The sequence below is a fragment of the Bombus huntii genome, chromosome 18 (assembly GCF_024542735.1).
Source record: "Bombus huntii isolate Logan2020A chromosome 18, iyBomHunt1.1, whole genome shotgun sequence".
Lineage (NCBI taxonomy): Eukaryota > Metazoa > Arthropoda > Insecta > Hymenoptera > Apidae > Bombus > Bombus huntii.
In genome coordinates, this window is record NC_066255.1 from 3,950,487 (window position 1) to 3,969,721 (window position 19,235).

The 19,235-nt window shown below is 40.5% G+C and overlaps 4 protein-coding genes across 12 annotated transcripts in view; 1 reads left to right on the forward strand and 3 right to left on the reverse strand.

Moving 5' to 3' along the window:
• Positions 1-7,917, reverse strand: part of LOC126875479 (cardioacceleratory peptide receptor) — a 39,512-nt gene extending 31,595 nt beyond the window's left edge. For 3 of the 8 annotated variants that reach the window (XM_050638429.1, XM_050638426.1, XM_050638421.1), the window contains exons 1-2: positions 6,345-7,917; positions 2,586-3,029 (exon numbers count right to left, since the gene is read on the reverse strand). In XM_050638429.1, coding sequence (XP_050494386.1) covers positions 2,586-2,747 — 162 coding nt within the window. In that variant the 5' untranslated portion in view covers positions 2,748-3,029; positions 6,345-7,917. The other 5 variants (XM_050638422.1, XM_050638424.1, XM_050638425.1 and 2 more) reach the window with 5 other exon arrangements.
• LOC126875470 (uncharacterized) overlaps positions 3,326-19,235 on the forward strand; it is a 43,589-nt gene continuing 27,679 nt past the window's right edge. The window contains exons 1-3 of one of the 2 annotated variants that reach the window (XM_050638392.1): positions 3,326-3,353; positions 11,368-11,487; positions 16,094-18,222. In XM_050638392.1, coding sequence (XP_050494349.1) covers positions 16,573-18,222 — 1,650 coding nt within the window. In that variant the 5' untranslated portion in view covers positions 3,326-3,353; positions 11,368-11,487; positions 16,094-16,572. Of the gene's footprint in view, positions 3,354-11,367; positions 11,488-13,415; positions 14,858-16,093; positions 18,223-19,235 lie in introns of those variants that run through there. The other variant, XM_050638393.1, reaches the window with a different exon arrangement.
• LOC126875482 (arylalkylamine N-acetyltransferase-like 2) lies at positions 8,058-10,103 on the reverse strand. Its single transcript, XM_050638432.1, has 4 exons — positions 9,743-10,103; positions 8,830-9,011; positions 8,583-8,743; positions 8,058-8,415 (listed from the first exon to the last, which is right to left on the reverse strand). Exons 1-4 carry the CDS (start codon positions 9,954-9,956, stop codon positions 8,214-8,216), a joined length of 759 nt encoding a protein of 252 aa, XP_050494389.1. The 5' UTR covers positions 9,957-10,103; the 3' UTR covers positions 8,058-8,213.
• On the reverse strand, positions 10,494-13,032 carry LOC126875475 (guanine nucleotide-binding protein-like 3 homolog). The gene is made up of 8 exons (XM_050638410.1): positions 12,870-13,032; positions 12,619-12,723; positions 12,160-12,527; positions 11,355-12,094; positions 11,068-11,290; positions 10,792-10,975; positions 10,622-10,712; positions 10,494-10,535 (listed from the first exon to the last, which is right to left on the reverse strand). Exons 1-8 carry the CDS (start codon positions 12,886-12,888, stop codon positions 10,505-10,507), a joined length of 1,761 nt encoding a protein of 586 aa, XP_050494367.1. The 5' UTR covers positions 12,889-13,032; the 3' UTR covers positions 10,494-10,504.

The following is a 19,235-nucleotide window of genomic DNA, read 5'->3' on the forward strand; positions in this document are numbered from 1 at the left end:
TTCCAGCCGACCGAGAATTTCATTCAAGAAATTATTGTAATAGTTACCAAAAATACCGTGAAAATGTTTCTAGTCGGAATCGTAGTTGGATATACGCGCGTTCGGTTTTTACGTAACGAATATATCGTACGCTTATATTTGTACAGATGCAAATTTGCAGCTCGCGGCACGAAGATATATCGCCTCTTTATCCTTAGCGACGAAAGATCTTCGGAGGAAGATTTATGTCGTCAGAGATCGCGATGAAACGAAAGAAACACCGCGGGATGAAAGAAAAACACGTATTCCACGTTATCACGGTTTTCCATTATGTTCCTACGAGGAGCACCGTAAATACGCGTCTTGCACGGTTATCCTCTAAACTTGCCTCTGTCGTAGCAACTCCTAAACTCGATGACGGAATAATAAATGGAAAGAGCCGTGCTACGATATGACAACGTTTCGATACGATCTTTTTTGCGAGTAGACAATGGCTCCATTCGACTTCGGTCCTGAATAAAAATCGTTTCAGTCGATTTGCGGAATAAAAAGTATCGGCAACGTTTATCGAAGCGAACGGACGTAAGCGGCAATTAAATCTCGCAGGCGTGATGGCCATTTGTCGATGACAGGAAGCTCGTTGAAAATGCAAATGTGCAAAGGAATAATATATAAATAATTTCTTTTTTTAGTATTTAAAAGTTCGATATTTAAAAGTTGAAACGATGACCGATCGGATTAACGTTTCGACGTTGCAGCGAAAAGTTACTTTTGCTCTCGATGTTACGATTTTTATCTTTCTTTGCGTTAACCACGATACAAAGGAAGCTTTATATATGCACACGCGTATATGAAATAGCTTTTTCCGCGTTAAAGTATATGTAGTTCTTAGTTAGCAACCGTGACCGAGCTGCTTTCCATTCTTTTAACGTTTATCTTCGCCTCCAAATTTACTCGCGTGTAATTGCATCCGCTCCGCTAATTGACGGGCAAAGGTAGAAATCGACTACCTTCGTTTCAAATGACCCGGTTACAGTGGGAAGTACATTACGTCACTTCGTCATTTGAGAAATTGCCGAACGTTGCGTCCACGTGTCCCTCGAGACACGTAAATGCACTGTTACGAAAACGTAAATACTCTCGCTATTCATTGCTCCGATACCACTTATATTTTCAGGGATTCTCGGATAAGCTGCGATTAGTTGCTAATCGAATCCAAGTGGAAAAATGCAAAATTGGACTAACTCCAATTCTCAATAAATAATTAAGTAATTTAGCAAAATATGTCAAATAGATTGGTTTCGTTTGTGGTTCGAAAAAGAAATTGATTTTATACGATTAATATGATTTACTAGAATAAATTAATGTTACTTAATGTTAACGTTATTAAAGAATAAATTTATTATGGCTTTTTCAGTCCACTTTCTCCCGCGGTGTCCCATTTGTTTTTTAAGCTAACATAATCGTATAAATAACTTTTACTTTTGTCCAGCGCAAAAACAACGTTTTTAAATTCCAGATGCTGAACACTTTTGCTTTTATTCGTTCGAAATTAACCGCAAACGACCATCGTTCATTCACTGACAACGGCTCCACCGATGGGATTTGTATTCGAATGAAAATACAAATCCAGATGAAAGAAATTCATATTTCACGATAAACACGTGGAATTTCAAAGGTTTCCGCTTTACGGTCGAATAACAGCAACGACTCTTCTATGTATTTTGAGTCTTCACCGGAATATCCATTGAAACATCATGGATGAAAAAGTTATATATACGAGACGATCGAAGAGACACGGGAAGCGAAACGACGAATCTAATAGGCTGTTCGCTACATCTTTGATACGGTTTCCATGAAGTTACCATGTTTTCAAAGAACCTCTCTACCGTCCAAGTTCGCGTGGCAAATGACATTTAAGTGGAACCTCTCTCTTATTCGCCGTCTCATTTACCTTTCTCCATTTTGTAATTTCATAATCGCTGTTTCATTAATTTAATCGTAATGCAGAAACATACATACGTAGTATGAAAGATCAAATTGTTCAAACGAATTAATTTGTACTAAGAAACAAGAAGATTGAAATCCAATTACATTACATTATACTGCTAGATTAACTAATTTCCAGCTAATTAACGAGCATTTATCTACCACATGTTACGACGATCTGATACATCTGCTACTTAGACGATCGGGCAAACTCCGTGTTTGTAATCGGGTTCGAGGGACAACAGTGGAATGTCGGCCATAGTTCTACGGTGGGCCAGGTAGATGTTTGAATCAAAGCTAAATCGCAGTCCATGCGAATCTATTCGGTTTAGTTAGTCAATAGAGAGCCGAAGCTTTTAACGCGTTTCAAACGCAGCTGACCGTTTGTTTGCCAGCGGATCGTTCGCAGCTTCGACCAATTATATCTGTACTGTTACAAGTAAGTAACAATCGCTGGAATCAGGCCGAGAACAGAGAAACAGCGTTTAAAATCGACGCTCTTCCATCAAGAGCTCTACTTACGACCTCTTAGTCGATTAGCCGTCTCTGCGTTTTAAAGCGTTTCTCTTCAACGGAAGAATATATTTATAGGGGCAACCGTGTTTTCTTTAGCTCACCTCGTAGAAGTAGAATGAGTCGATCTCGTTCGTCGCGTTGACATCGAGTGGAGTGACGTTGAAGAATTCCGGCAGGTCCCCCGTACGATTCCCCCGAATTGGTCTGTCTATCTCGAACGTTTTATTACGATCGGCCCGTTCTGTCGTTTCTTCCTCGGACATGTCGTTCGCGAACGCTTTGCGATCGTGCTGTTCCTCTTCACCGCGATTTTATTCGCGATTCAAGTTTTTACTCGATGAAACCGCAACGAAAAATTCATGGCTTCCAGCCGATCTCTGGCTAAGCGTCCGATGACTTCATCTCGTTGCCCGTCCGCCGTTGCGCGACCGATTTCCCTCTTTCGTTTACGTCCGAACGACTTCTATCTCGTCCACTGGATTTTCAATTACGATACAACGTGATTCTCGCGCATTCTTCTCAATACGGTCGCCTGCTGAATATATCTGCACGAATAACGAAAGAAGCGTTCGAAGGGATTCTGCTCGGGGTAACTTGTTCGTTCGATACTTTGTTCGTCCGTTCGAAACGAAGCGACACTGTTTTCCGGCTCGATTAAAGAGAAAAGTACTCGACTCAATGGCATCGGTCGTGCCTTCGATCGCAGAAGTTCGTCTGCACGAATCGCCATGCAAAAAAACAAGATAAGTACGGACAAGAACGTAATCGTATCGATCGCTTTCTTGTTTCAGCAACTTTCGAGGTGATCGTAAAAAGGTCTCTCGGGAAGAAGAGAAATGAGATACGTACGTGGAGAACGTGGCAACTCGGTAAGTGATAATACACGCTTTGCAAACCTAGTCTATCGTTACGACGATACGCGACGGAACGAGCGTATCGTTGAAATTCGTCTGGATGAGGATTCGATGCAAATAATAAAATACCGTTCTACTCGTCTAAAGCCGTACAAATTAGAAGCATTAGAATACCTTTGCGTTTCTACAGAGAGGGACTGGAATGAGAATTCCGAGGAAATGAAAGAGGACGATCGATTCTTTTCCTAATGACATATCGTATCCGTCGAACGATCAAACGTTCGTATCGAATCTCTCCCGTTCGGGACTCTGTTAATTGATATTGCTACTGTCTGAGACGAAGATAAGGAACTTGAAACTCGGTTGGATCGTGGATAAAATACGTGATGTATTACTGTGATGATACCGAGATCGTAAATCATTGCGAAGGGTCGCAACGCGACCGGTTGCAAATGCGAACCTTAAAAATCAGAATATGCGGAAGAAGAAGCTGCCCCGTTAGAAGTAACGTTTTCTTCTTACGTGGAAGCATTTCGTTATGCCAGTTGCGTCTCGAGCGACCTTTCTGCGAGCTTTGAGAAGCGGCCGATAGAAGAAAGGGTCGTAAGTAGCCGTGGAATCGGACGATGATGCGATAGAACTAGAGGATGCTCTTTGGAGGCCGACGAATGAACAAATCTGAGCAACCATGTTCCATTTGAACGTACTCGAGCGTAAGAATGCCGCTTCTTGGGCTACTGCGATTTCACGGTCACTTTTACTCAAATTCATCGCCAGCTTATCCGTAAAAGAATTATCCTGGCAGAGAGCAAGGTTTGTTATAAAAGAGTATCTTTGTATATTCTGATGGAGCGACCGCCCCTTAATCGCCATATCCTCGGAGTGATCGTGCGAAGGTAGATTAACACGCGCTCTCGATGATATTCAGGGGACAATCTTTTATTCTAAATGCAATCTACTTAAATCTGTCTATACCAAAACTAGACTAAACATTGCAAAATTCTCCTCGTCGCGTTATCTAGTAGTTTATACTCTGTCTGCTTTTGTTCGGCCGACATGAAAGTTAACGAAGATATAAAATTCGAACCTGGTTAGCCTCGACGTTTCATCCAATTAAATAATGTGTCTATTTGTTTCTGCGTGTGGGCGATATTGGTTGAAAACTTTTGAAGTATTCGTTGTTGGTCTCTTTTTACACGCCCATTGACATTTTACTCGAAGCTATACAGCGAATGGCAAAATTATTAAACGTTAAAACGAAACCGAACCAAAAAGTAAAATAATCATCTTTGAAATTAATTTTTTTTTTCTTTACGAACCTGGTTATTCTATTGCGAAGCTTTTCACTTCGACTGTAATTACAATGATATTCATGAACGCAAATTATCGACGAATGATTTCCTTGACAGCTATATCTCTCTTATGAATATGAACATTTTCCCGAAATACGAGTGTTCAAGGACGAACAGGAGTATCTTCATTAGAATTCCTATTAAGGAAGTGACAAAGATTACAGACTAAACTTCCGACAACTTTGATCTTCGAAGTGTAATCAATTTTCCACTAGAAATAATCTCACAATTGCAAAGATCGATATGACACACCATAGGCAATCCCATAAACAAACAAGAAAAACAAACAGTAGGTATCGTAGCGAAACTAATTGAAAAAAGTCCGATTGCACGATTCGCAATTACGGATGTGAACGAAACAAAAAAAAAAAAAAAAAAAAAAAAAAAACAGATACGACATTGTGGCGAGTTTATTAAAATATTTCATTTATTCTTCTTCGTTTACGTCATCGAACCGCGTGTCCGAAAGTCTGGCAATGGAGGAAACAAATCAAATCGAGCGATAAATTCGATGGAAATAAAATATTTCAACGAGGCCTTTATTTTTTTCAGTTTTATTTTAGCATTTTTCCTCCTTCCTTTTTGTAATTAAGCATCCAGATATGAATGACATTTCGTTTCATCGAATCCGTTATTATCTGCAAGGAATCGGTGTCCGATCGGTCACATTCGCTCATTATCGAATTTACCCTCGTATGTCATTGCTAAATTTTCAGAACGAACCCAGAATAAATTTGGTGCTTTTACGGAATCACGATATTCTTAGTTCCGTCTTTTCTTTTTTTCTTTTTTTTTTTTTACGCTAAGGAACGGTGAAGTAATCGACGAATAAAAGTTCTATTTGCAGCAAAAGGCATTTGTCCCCAAATGCTGAAATGAAATAACCCGATTGATAAATGGCTGATCCTTGTTTGATCGATCAATACTCTTCTTCGTCCTCGAGTTATTTCCCAATTGTTTTCCTTTTCTTTAAGCAACTTAAAAAACATTCGCGCTTGAGAATCCTACATGCACAGTATCGTACTTGCAAGCAACGACGGCGTGTTGGCAATCCATTCCGCAACAGGTTACGTTCTTTTACTTTTGTGCTCGTCGATCGGGTCTGTCGCGAAAGAAATATTATGGACGTTACCTCTCAGCGGTACATTACACATCATTCGGAACACACGGTTGCCTCTCGTTGAAATCTAAACGTACGAAAGATCCTCGTTGAGAAAATTAATTCGCGTCGACGCTATTTCCAAGATTTCGGTCGTCGAATACATCGATCGAAAATAGGACTCGCAACTTTGTATTTCTGAATGAAAGTCAGCTGCCAATTTCATCTAATCTGGACTAAATTCCGATTCAAACGATGCCGAGTATCTATCTGATCATCGCGATGAAAGAACTACCCCCGCCTTGGTATTTGTATCAGCTTCACATGGAAGATTCGCAGAAGAAAAATAACGCGCATCGAGTTACATGGATGTGATTGACTTTTCAGTCTCGACGGATACAAGAAATCCGTATTTATTATTCCAAGAAACGAAAGGAGAGGCATTTTCAACGCTACCACTACGATTATCCCGTACGAACGATTTCGTACAATCTCCGAGAGTGAAAAAAGAAAGAAGCAAGACAGCAAAACGGCGGTTTGCGATGGTTTTTTCACCTTCGACGAAAATCCTTATGTCGATCTTTTAAATGCGATTCATCTTTGATTATCCTTCTGGTTACGTTGTTTCGCGGATTGCCGTTTCGTTTCGATCGGCGACTGTGTAAAGATCGCGGGAAAGAAGATAAAGCTTCGACGAAGTAGATCGAGAAGGAGGAAGCGGAAGAGGATCGAGGGAAAAACTGCGAGGGTTACGGAAACAGGGTGAGAACGAACGAGAACGCACTTGCTCGTACGACGCGCCGAACGCGACTGAGGCGGCCGACAAATTCGCGGCGACTCTACGCTCCAACTTCCATCTTCGTAGACGATGCTGTACGCGAGTAGGAGTTTGCGAGCAACGTACGCATGCGCGACGAAATCCTGTCGGGACGTAGACCACCCAACTACCGTCGCGCGTAATCCCAAAAAGTCTCTTGAAATTTGTATTCATGTGGCACGACGGAGAATGCGTAGGTGAAGAAGTAATTACCAATCAACGAATTTCATTTTTACAAGTCTCGTCCATTTGCAACGGTTACAGAAATTGGATGTTATACGTCTATGTAGAAATTTCACAAATTTGAAAAGAGTTTTCAAAGTTTTAGGTACGATTTGCGATACAAACAGACGCTCTTTTTCTTCCTTTCTCTCCCTTTCTCTTTCTCTTGCCCCATGATACGACAATTCATCGAAAGTTTACAGTTTCACAGCAGGAATCCATAAATATCCCAACAGATGTTCCGATGTTTGTTCAATTGCATATAGTCGGAACACGCGTGGCTCTTAAAACATTGTGCGACGATCCGGCTCTGTTCCTTTCAATTTCCGCCTCAAAGAGAATTTATCGGCAACGCGTACAAAACGTTCGTACTCGAGGCGCAACGATCAACCGTGGCTCGATGGAACCTGACATTCGCAGTATCAGGGAACCAATGTTCCGCAGTCCCACGCTGCAAACATCCATTTGTCAAGATTATCGACTCCGCGTTGTGCATTACCTACAGGATCGGGAATAGAAAAGGGCGTAGGTCGAGGAGGAAGTGCGTCTCGACGGATGCGCACAGAGTGGAGTAAGTAGAGAGAACGGTGGATGGACGAGGTTGGAAAATGACTATTTGCTAGCCGTTAATTATCGCGATAGATGTCGATCGAGCGTTGAACGACAATCCCGTTAATGAACATGTATCGAATTAGGTAGGTACCCGTGGCCCCTATATCCGAAACACGAGACTGCGTCGCTCAAATTTCGTAACGCGTATTTCGGATGCATTCGAATATCGCTGCTTATCGGAATAGGCGGAAGTGCGTTCACCCGCATATCGGTGTGCAACGATGATAAAACAGTTAGCCATGGGTGCGCATAGCTTAACTATTGAAATTCGGTACGTGTCGTATCTGACAAAGGCCCCGTACTTCGAACGAACGACAAAGGACTTTTTTAAATGCCGCTCGCCTCGTCAACGCGTTTTTCGTTAACTTTGATAAGTCGCGTGCGAATCTGTTTCTTTCTTTTTCCTTCTTTTTTCTTTCTTCTTACCGCTTACAAACTTCCCGCAAATCTGCGATTTCAGCAACGAGGTAGAATATTGTATTCGTTTTCGCTGTATTATTTAACACGTAGCAAACGGCAGAATAAAGCTTTCCGCTGGCGCAAATTGAGATCGTTTGTCCTATTGTCAGTTAATTTACTCGTTTTGTCCCCCTTGCTATGCCCGGAAGTGGACAGTGTTGCTTCGTTATATCTTTATTGTTTACGTTACAGATTACAATGGTTCCTATTTCTTCCATTTATTTTTGTCCCTATTTCCTATCTTAATACTTACTAATTGGTATTAAACTACTAGATATCATATTTTTAATTCAATTTGTAATATGTCGTTTATGTTAAACGAGCCTCTTGCCCATTACTTTCATGGATTTCGATTCGATTCCTGGAAACATTAAATTTCCCTTTTTATCCACAAATTCGTCGTAATTTTTTTCAATCAGGGTTTCAAAGCCGCATCGTTCGGCCAATTTCTGCGAAATCGGCGAGGTAAATGCCGTGACTGTTACCGGAATGTCGTATTCTCGACCTGCTTCCACCCTAAAGAAAAATTATTTATTTAGATGTTACAAACGAGATAAAACTAAACTAAACTAAACTAAAAAGTAACGTATAGAAAGCAAATTACATACGTCAAAAGCAGTGAGTAATAGAGAAGGCAAGGAAGTTATTGGAAAACGTCAAAGGGAATGGTTGAACTTTTGTACCTGGCATTAAGAAGATGAGCACCTAGAGAGGCTCCTCGATACTTTGGATTTACGGAAAGGCCAAAGGCGTTCATATATTTATTCACCCCGTATTTTTCAAACACATTTGCTTCTTTGCTCAATCTTATCACAGCATCCATCACGGCACTCACCTTCTCCGACTAGAAGTTATTTAACATTTACGTTCAATGCCCCGTCAAAGAAGCATATACATTCTTATCGATCGCAAGAAATGAGTCACAATTACCTTAATTTTCTCAATGTCGAACTTCTCATCCTTGAAAGATAACGTAAGTATATTAACTCCTGCGATTATAGGTTTCCCGCCATCTGGATTCTCTGCAAACGCTACGATGGACAAACCACATTTTATAAATTCGTCCCAAAGACTTCGAAATGTTTCCACGTATTCAGGATCGTTTATCCCGTCTATAGAAACAGAGAAATTAAAATGTTTTCTGCTCCCTGCACATCTCGAAAATCTTATTCCTCCTTTCACGTAAATACTATTCGACATAGACGTACATACGATGAACTGTGATCAAATGTTTTGATGTATAAAAGAATGGAAACCAACTATAAAAGAAACACCGTTGAATTGAAAGAGAATTAAAGGAAACGTCGCACCGGGACGATTTTGAAACGGACGATAAAACAAGGAGCTGAAACGTGACAAAACAGAAAAAAAGAAGAGCAACAAGGCAAAAAAGTTGTATGGTGTTTGCTTGCATTAATCAACGTGTATGTAAATTTTACACCAACAAACTGATCTGTGTATTTCACACTGTATTCGACCTATATCTTTGAGTTTCTATAAACGAATGATACGAAAAGTACTTAAAAATTTGTAAAAAAAATTTTTGTTGTTTCATGTTTTTCATAATCTGTTGCCTTATGCAAAATTTTACGGCATTCCCAAGATTCCTTATCGAATGTATAATTAAATAAAAACGTTAGTATTGTGTGGCTTTTTTGCTTCGTCACATAAATGAATGGCGATGTTACATGAGAATATTTTTTCAGTCATATTATTATCTGTAATCTGTTTCACCGTGTTATCATAATATTTTTTGCCCTTGACATAAATTAATTTCAATGACTTTTCGCCGCAACATTGACATTAAAATTCGATAATGTGTAGAAGAATAAAATAAACTTACTTATACATTTACACATGGGCTCGTCGGCAATGAAATACTTGCACATGTGTTCTGCTACCTCGTCGTACCTGTCTTCCGGTACCTCTTGAATGGTGAATTTTATCGGTACGTCCGCGTTCTTTTTCTTAATCTCGACAATTTTCCACACTTTCGGTGGGCCAGGTGGCTTTATCGGAAATGTGACTGACGGTTCGCATCCCTCGCCCTTACTCATTATATTTGTTTTACAAAAACTGTATTACACGAAGAAAAATTGTAACAAATAGCCGGTTACGCGATAAAAATGCGTGGAAAAATAACTATTAAAAATCACTTGACATCTGTTACTGTTGCCTTGCTGAAGTCTACTAACTGAATGACCGATGAATTGTGTAATGCGGTAGTTGTGTTATCATATGTATACACTGATTATCGTTCCACTGCCAACTTTGCTCTTTCTCGATTGCATCCTCTTATGATGTGGCAAATGATACAAGCATTTTTTTCAATAGCCTTTTATATAGCGTAATCAAATCTTGCTACGTGATAAGTTAAAATAAATAATTTAAGTAAAAAATTAGATGCACTTTATGATAAATCAAGAACAGATAATATATAAATAATCGAAAATAAAATATAAAATGCACGAAATAGATATATATTATCTTATTATATTTTTGAATTTATCAGAAATATGCAACGCGAAATCAGCAGAGTTAAAAAGTGAAAGTAATGAAAATAAGAAATAGAAGAAAGTAAAGAGATTACCGTCTTAATGTTTCGTCAATAATCGATGTTTCGTCGATAAATATTTCTACAAAAACAATACTTTTTATTGTTATACATCACGTGTTATTTACATTTTACATACAAATTTAGAATAAACATTTTTATGCCAACTTTTCTACAAAATCTGTATTAAAGTCGTAATCATCGGATGCTGAAATGTTGAATTCTCCCAATTGATCCGCCAATTTAATAGTTGCTTTTTCTATAAAATTCAGATAATGATATAGATTAATTTTTAACTTTAAATAAGATAATGTCCCAAGAAGCAAACGCGTTCTTACCTCTCCTGGCTCGGTCTTTCTTCTCTTTCTTAAATTGTAGTTTATTAAGTTTATTCAATTTCTGATTACCCTCGATTTCAAAAATCGGATCTGTTTTCTTTTTCCTCGATTCGTTTACCTGTTTTTTCGATTTCTCCATTTTTTTCTCCAGTTTTTTCTTCAGTTTGTTTTGTATCTTAATTTGCTACAAAAATTATTATCGTTATAACTTAATCGGCAAGAGAATCGTAGTAAGAAAAGCTTTCTACATATATAAATGTATTAAATCTGACTTACCGCTTGTTTTTGCAAGTCAACCTCCATAGCAGATGCGACTGGACCAGAACTCGCGATTAATACCGGATCGATAGTTTCTTTATTTGCAGTTTCTTCTTCGAAATTATCGATCATCATTTTTTCTTCCGCAGCAAAACGTTCGATATCGAATTCTTTACTCATTTGGCTTACAATTTCTGCGGACAGGTGACAATTCGGCTCTTCAGGTGGAACGGTATAATACCTATTGAAGCAACGTGAATTATTATATGTCCAATAGACCATGTAATACAGCATTTCACAAATACCTTATTTTTCCAGAGTTCCAGTCATCCAAAATACTGCGCGCCGCTGCTGCCATATCAGGTATACCACCTTTTCTAAATTTCCCCATCCTGGTAGCTTTTGAAGCAAAGAATTCATCGGGCGTTGAAAATTCAGGTATGTTATACATTTCCATTATTTGTGGCTTGGAAACTCTTTTCAAAATAGCAGTTGCTGGTGTGTACGGATCTTTTAAGGATTGAATTTTGACTACATTTTTTAGAGCCACTGAAGATTCGTCGGAGTTTTCTCCAGAATTAGCAAAGACTATTCCTGGAGAGTCTAGCAATTTTATTTTGGAATCTAATTGTACCACTTGCATTGCTTTCGTTATTCCTGGAGTACTTCCCACATTGCACGCTCTACTACGTTTCAGCGAATTAATAACGCTAGATTTACCGACATTTGGAAGCCCAACAATTCCAACTGTAATACTAGTTTTAATATTTTCGACGTTTCTACAATAATTTGCAAGCAGTGACAATAGTAACTCGGCACCAAAGCAGGTACCGCTTTGTATCATGCTTTCAGTTTTTTTCCCCAATTTTCTTCTACCCAATCTTTTAGCTTGGTCTTGAGTGGAAGCTTTAAATGCCACAGTTGGTAAACTCCCACGCAAATACGTTAACCATCGATCTAAATTTTCTCTGGGTACCAAATCTGCCTTATTTAGAACAATAACCAATCTTTTATTTTCTTTCGCGGACAGTACAGCTTCTTCAACCTATAACGTAAACCAGTTACTCGATACCTTATCGATGTTCATAATCAACATCATCATCGACATACCTGTTTACATCTTGTTCCCAAAGGATCCCGAGCATCGACAACTTCGAGAATAACATCAGCTGCCTTCAAAACTTTCCTGAATTCTTTGTAATAAGCTTTTAACGAATTTTCCTCTTTAACTAAAGCATCTTTTATTTTTTCATGCGTGGCATCTACTTCCATCTCTTGATGTTCCATTTGTTTATTCTTTGCAGCTGAGACTAATCCTTGAAGACCCGTTTTGGCAAGTTCTTCTCGCTTTTTTTGACGCGCAGCTTCACGTTGCTTTTGTTTTTCTTCTTCATGTTGCTTTTTCATAAGCTCTACCTCCTTAAGAATATCTTCCTTAAAAGGACATTGATTTGGGACTTCAATTACTTTTGGTTTTCCTACAAAATCAAAACAAACGATCAATATATTTTACAACTACTATTGTTAAAATGTAAATAACGCTTTAAACGTATAGTTGCAAATATTTACGTTTAGGATGCTTTTTTGCTTCTTTTCGTAACTTTCGATTGTGCTCGCGAACTTTTTTCTCGATTTTATATCTTTTTCGAGCTGGCATGCGCTTACTTTGTTTCTCTGCAATAAATATGATATTAAACAAACGTAAGAAGATAATCAACTACAGAAGAAGTGTTATATTTCTTAAAACAGATAAGATAAACATAACCTTCCACATATGTATTAAATAAATTATATTAAAATAGTCTTATTATTAAACTCACTCAAACAGAACTTTGCCATTCTCGTAACTTGTAATACTAATTTTTGATAGTTACATACAATAACAAAATAAATGCTTTATTAAATGAACGATATACACTTGCACAGGTATCACGTGCACGTAACTATACACGCTAAAGTTAGGTTAAGAATCAGTCTGGGAAACATAAGAATAAAGAATATGCAGCTCATATCGAATTCAGTGCATGCCATATAAATATAATTATTTCCGTCTAATTCGTTTTTCGAAAATCACAAATTGCGTATGTGTTTCTTTTTAAATTATCGTTCTTTCATAAATCATTTTTTAATATTCTTAATTTATTAAAAATGTATGGGAAATTCGTAGCTCATGAGAAGAGTTTATATTGGATCGTTGGACAAGTACACATCGTAGAAGTAAACTTGAGATTTAAAATGAAAATTAACAAGACAAAATTTGATCGTTTTAAACTCCACGAATTACGAATTAAATCAAAATTGCTGCGTCGCCGAGAGTAATAGAATGGTATGTAGAAATTTAAGTAGCTGTATGAGAAACTGAAAATTGTTGAAAGACAGTGAAAGGTACACTTGTATGCATATGAGAATTCTCACACTTTCATTCCGCCTCGCAAAAACTGGTTGTTTAGTATCATAGAGATGAGATCGTGGTAGTAAGGTCGGAATGGAAATTCTCATAAATTATTTCGTGCCGTGAAATCGTTGTTTCGTAGATTTTCATTGAACAAGTGATACAATTTCTCTATTCTTATTCGTGTGGCGTTACTTTCATAATATTAGTACTATTCCTACACGAAAGTTATTCATACCAAAAGTTATTCATACGGTGCTTTATTAAAAAACACGTTCCTTCTTTTTTTCTTTTTTTAGATGATATAATAAAATATATAGAGAAAAGATCTTTTCCTTTTAAACTTATAAGCTCGTCTAATGTTAGTCACATACCGTGTATTGTTTGCTAAAGAAAGGGAACGAGGAAACATTGGTATCTTCATAAGATCTTTGCCTGTATTACGATGAATCTTTCCTGCTTAATATTCTATTCACAAGCTCGCGTGTTTTGTTCGAATTTAAGTGTTCCTAAGAAGCAAGAAAAAATTCCGCGTTTAGAATGCGCACATTCGAAAGACGTGCCCGTCTTTACATTCAATTCATTAGGAGGGAAGATGGTGGGGATAAGCGGGGACGTCGGCTATTGCCGATAGACGGCGTATGGCGGAGCAGTTCATTTCTGTAATGGCCGCTGTCTGGCGTTGTCGGTGAATCGGTCTCTTTTGTAGTCTCGCAAACGAAATATCGCATAGCATCATTGTTTAGGAAAATTCAGTGCGCGGCAATCCACGTGACGAGAGGTGCGGTGTTCGCTGGTGCATAGTGTGTACAGTGATGTATATGTTGTGACTCGAGAACAGACGATCCGTCGAGAAAATTCAAATCGGATGTGCGCTGGTGTCCCACTGTTTACTCGGCTCACTGACCGTTCACGGTTCTAGATTGAGAAAATATCGTACTAGTAATAAGAAGATCGTGATCGCACGATATGCAATCGAGTATCGTGGGCTTGCGTCGCGTCATTTCGAAGTCGCCAGGTTCCATTGAGCGATGGTTCATCCTCGGACAGTAAACAAAAGTGACAGCGTGCAGATGCCGTTCGGTCATGCCTCCCGTCTCGTCTGTATTCGTCGATAGTATTTGACGTGCTGTTCTTCGCGAGCCCGAATTCTCTCACGTAGTTCAAGGTCTTCTAAAATCAACCTAACACCACGCTGCCAACAGGCCCAGGCAATTTCACGCCACTTTCGAGATCGAACGTGTGCCGAGCGTGTTCGTCACTGACAGTAACACTGACCGCGCTTTTCTCAGTTATCGCTCGCGTTGTTGTGTCTTTTTCAAGGACCTGTCCCATAATTTCCGACTCGAAAAAATTAACATCTTCGTAAGACTCGAAGCAAGAGAAACAGTGGACGCATCGTTTTCACTCCCGCAGGTATGTTGCTCCGATTACTGTCTCTCCATGCATTCGGAACACGGTGCATCGAGCTTTCTACTGTCTTTGTATTTTTTCTTTCGATCTAACGTAAGGGTCGTTGAATTATAGTACGGACTCTATGTATTCTCGAGAAGAAGTATCGCGATATTCCGTAATCAAGTATCGAGGACATTTACGCGATCCAATTATACGTATATTTGATTGCGATATGTAAACGCTATATCGATAACGTAAAAAGTGTACTTTTGGCTGTGAAAATAATCGGTTTTACGAGTCGCTTTATCGAACAAAAATTTTCACCGAGCGATATTTTAGCGATAGTATCGCGTTTCTAGAACTAGAACGAGACACTGGACGTTCGTCGGAAAGCACTTTTTGTCCTGTAAAAACGCACCAGGCCGCAGCGCCGTGTTATATACCAATTAAATATAGCTGGCCTCTGGTAATTGCACCGTGTACTTTTTATCATAAATTGCATTTCTCGCGTGTGAAAACGGTCATCTGCCGCAACTGGTGGAAGAAGAAGTAGCGCTGCTTTGTAAATCAAATCGCCGTGTGCACCATGTAATGTATCACCGCGTATGCTCAGCCAACCTGCACACAGGTATCCGCATTATTTAACAAATCTGTTCGCATTCCCGGGCACGAGAACTTGGCCGTATCCACTGCGAGCCACGTTGTACGAGTACCGCCAAATATTTCTAGTATTTCGCACGTTGTCTATTCCTTCAATAAGACATCTAGTTTATCGTTGAAGAATTGCGAGAAAAGTTACTTTAATGGCAAGCGTAATTTCCATACACGACATATTCTTGAAAACATCGCCTCTATATCGGTCGTATACGGAAGCGAATGTATATATTCATATACATATGTATATATATATATACAGGCATATATACATTATACCTATGTGTACGTATGTTCCCACCGAGTTTGAGCTAGGTCAGTGCGGCGAATCATCGCAGAGGGATGAATCTGATAAACCGCTCTTCATTTTTACAGCTTTCAATATGTATTTATTATATCAAGGTTTGTGCAATTGAAACAGTTCGAACGTGTACAATCGGTAAGTGCATAATCGTTTCACTGACATTTTGTTGCGATCGAAAAGTGCATCGATATCGGTCACTATTAACTGGACTTGTAACGGGAAATAAAGAATCGAATGAAACTGTTTCAATTGCAGAAACGGAAAGAGATTAGCGTATTGACTAGTCTTGTGGGATGCAGATTTCTTCCAGAATAGCCAAAATCTCCTCCCCATGTTTCGAGGACGCTCGAAGAGGAGAGAGATGTGCCAAGTTTCGCCGCTGCGGATATTCCATGTGCTTCTCGAGTTCATCGACGTTGACTGGTTGCCGCACTGCGTCCCCTGCTAGGATCATGTCCTAGTCCACTGTGATTCCTCGATACGCGTGATCCCACTGCCAAAAGAGAGAGAGAGAGAGAGAGAGAGAGAGAGACGAGCGTAGCATACCGAAGTTTCAATCTGATCCTGACATGTCGGGCTACCGCTTCAAGGACGTAGCTCGTTGTCGCCTCGAGAGTCTTCCCGATCGAGAATCGACGACCTCGTTCGTTTGAACGGCGAATCAAGAGACGTTGTCACGTCCATCGACAAGACTGATAATCTGTGTAATGCAGCGCGCAAAGGCGACGACCTTCCGTCCCGATTCAAGCTGCTCAATCTTTTCACAATAACGGCGAAAATGTTCGGCAAGGTGCCACCGTCCAACACACCTGGACCGCCTTCGAACGATGGAACGTTGGTCAAGTCGTGCGCCAGACCCAGTGGAACCGCGTGTTTGCCGTGTTTCTCGGTCGACGAGACGCCAGCCACGCTCACCGAGGAAAAGTCGAAACCTTGGAGGCCGAAAGACCACTGTATGCCCGTAGTCTCCGAGGCACCCTCCACGGGAATAGAGGACAAGCAGAAGCTCTGGAGATCGAAGGAGAACTGTAACTCCTCCGTCGTCTTCGATCCACCTTGTATCACCGATGACAACTCGAAACCGAAGAGAGCGAAGGAAGGATCGTGCCCTGTGAACGAGTATCCGACTGTCACGGACGACAAGACGAAATCGTGGAGATCTAAGGAGAATTGCAACGTTAGCGTGGTACCCGATGTAGCTACCTTGATCGAGGACAAGTCGAAAGTAAGGAGATGCAAGGAAACGTGCACGTCCTCCGAGTGTCTCGACGATAAAAAGCTTCGAAGGTCGACGAAGGAGTCCGGCGGTTCGTTGACGGTGGAGCCAGTTTCCATCGATGATAAATCCAACGTACGGAGAATCTCGAAGGACTCGAATAATACGGGAAGTGTCGATCTATATGGTAGTTCGCAAACTCCTAGCTCTACGTCTAATTTTTCCCAAACGTCGATCTCGTTCGTCGAGGTGAACAGACCTAGCAGGACCGAGTCGACTGGCTGCTCGGTCGCGAAGAACTCCTGCTCCAAATACTCGGCCAAGGAGATTTCTGGCCACGGAAGAAGTCACACGGTGGCGAAGGCGACGAGCTACGGGAAATCTTCGAGTTGCGCGTCGACCAGTGCCACGAAATCGCAGAGGGTGTTTGGTTCCACCAGTCTGAGCAGTTTGAACGTCGACTCCGGCTCGAGAGACTCGTCGAAGTTGGCGAAAAAGCACGTCGGTCCGAACCGCGATTTTCTCGCTGGTAAAGAGCAACATTTACCCGCAGGAAAGTCTATTTCCAGAGAGACGCAGAGGAGTGTCGCGCAGGCTGCACCATTGGCGGCAAGCAAACAATCTACCGCGAAGCCTTCGGACGCAGGACATACGGTGTCGAACGGCAAGAGTCGACCCGTCTCGGAGTCTAACAGCGAGCTAGGTGACTCACCGATGGACTTCACCGCGATTTCTGTGATTCAGTCGACCGATGAATCTTGCCAGAAGTCGTCCGCGAAATCGTACGCTGCCAACAACGATATGATGGAGTTGGTGGTTTCGGCAACCTCGTCGTCGGGCACTTACGAGCAACGAAATTGCAGGGGGGACTTTACCACGTCCACACCGTCGAAGGACTGGATGAAGTCCAACGGCGACGCGTTGCAAAGTTGCATTTCCTGTTTGCCGCAAGATCTTCCAACGGAGCTGCAGTCTTCGCCCCGAAGTTACAGGGAACGAGAAAAGTGCCGTGATCCATGGCGACCCACCGAAATGGAAAGCAATATTTGCAACCTGAATGTGTGTCCTAGTGATACGTATCAGGATACCGGCTCGAAAAGGAGGACAGGTGCTTCCTGCCAGGCGTTGAGGCATGCGGTTGCCTCGTTGAACCGATTGGATGACTTTTATATGGAGAAGATCGGTGCCGGATTCTTTTCGGAAGTGTTCAAGGTAGGACCAAGTTTCACGTATCGCTTTATCGTTATAACCATATCGACTTTGGATTATCCAAGGATGATAAAGAAGTATCGCGGATCGCGTTTAAACTATAAATTACGATTTGCGTTTCGGCGAGTACTTTAGCGAATGGAGAAAAGTAACAGGATCGCGATGAGTCGTTGGACGTGTTTCCGATGCGCGGACGTGTTTCATAATAGAGCCATTATCGCGAATATTTTTCTCGGAACGATATTCTCGGCTCGTTTCTCGCCGAGGAATGTACAATTAGAATACGAATAATAATTAGGCATAATGATTAGGAAAGTTTTCTCTTTGATATAACACCGTTTTGGTCACTTTTTCCCTACATTTCATTTTCTTTTTCTTTACCTTTTAAATACATTATGTATTATCACGCGCTTTAGTCGCTCGCTTCGCAGTACAGAGCAGCGGCGTTATCTTGGCAATTGTTAGTAGACTAACATCAGCGAAGATTAGATACGAATGCGTGCAATAATTCCAAGGCGTTCTCTCTAAATTAATTCCATCCGTAACCATGCGGTTACTCGTTTTTTAACGAGCAGTCAAACGTTTTTCCCTCTAAGATCCTTGTGCATAGAATTCCTCGATTTCATTTGTAAACAATTGCACGATTTTTGGTCCAGTGACTGCACCTTTGCAGATTAATTAGCATTCGCTCGAAACGATGAAATAAATTCAAGCAGCTGGCAGCGATTGCTTACCTACTTGAGTTTCTTTCGACGAATTTTCTTCCACAAATTTTCATGGAAAGTATTCATATATTCATTGGAAGGTGAATTAACAACGCCATCGTAAACGGTAGGATAAATTGTCATTGGAATAACGGTACCCACTCGGAGAAAATGGCAATTAACCATATAGAAAGCTTCCCGTATATGGTACGTCCAATAATCAATGCTAAAGGCAATTTAAGTAAGTGACACGGTATATTTTTTCGCCTACGTTATTCTTCGATCAAGCGATTGATTAAATTTAGCGGGTGA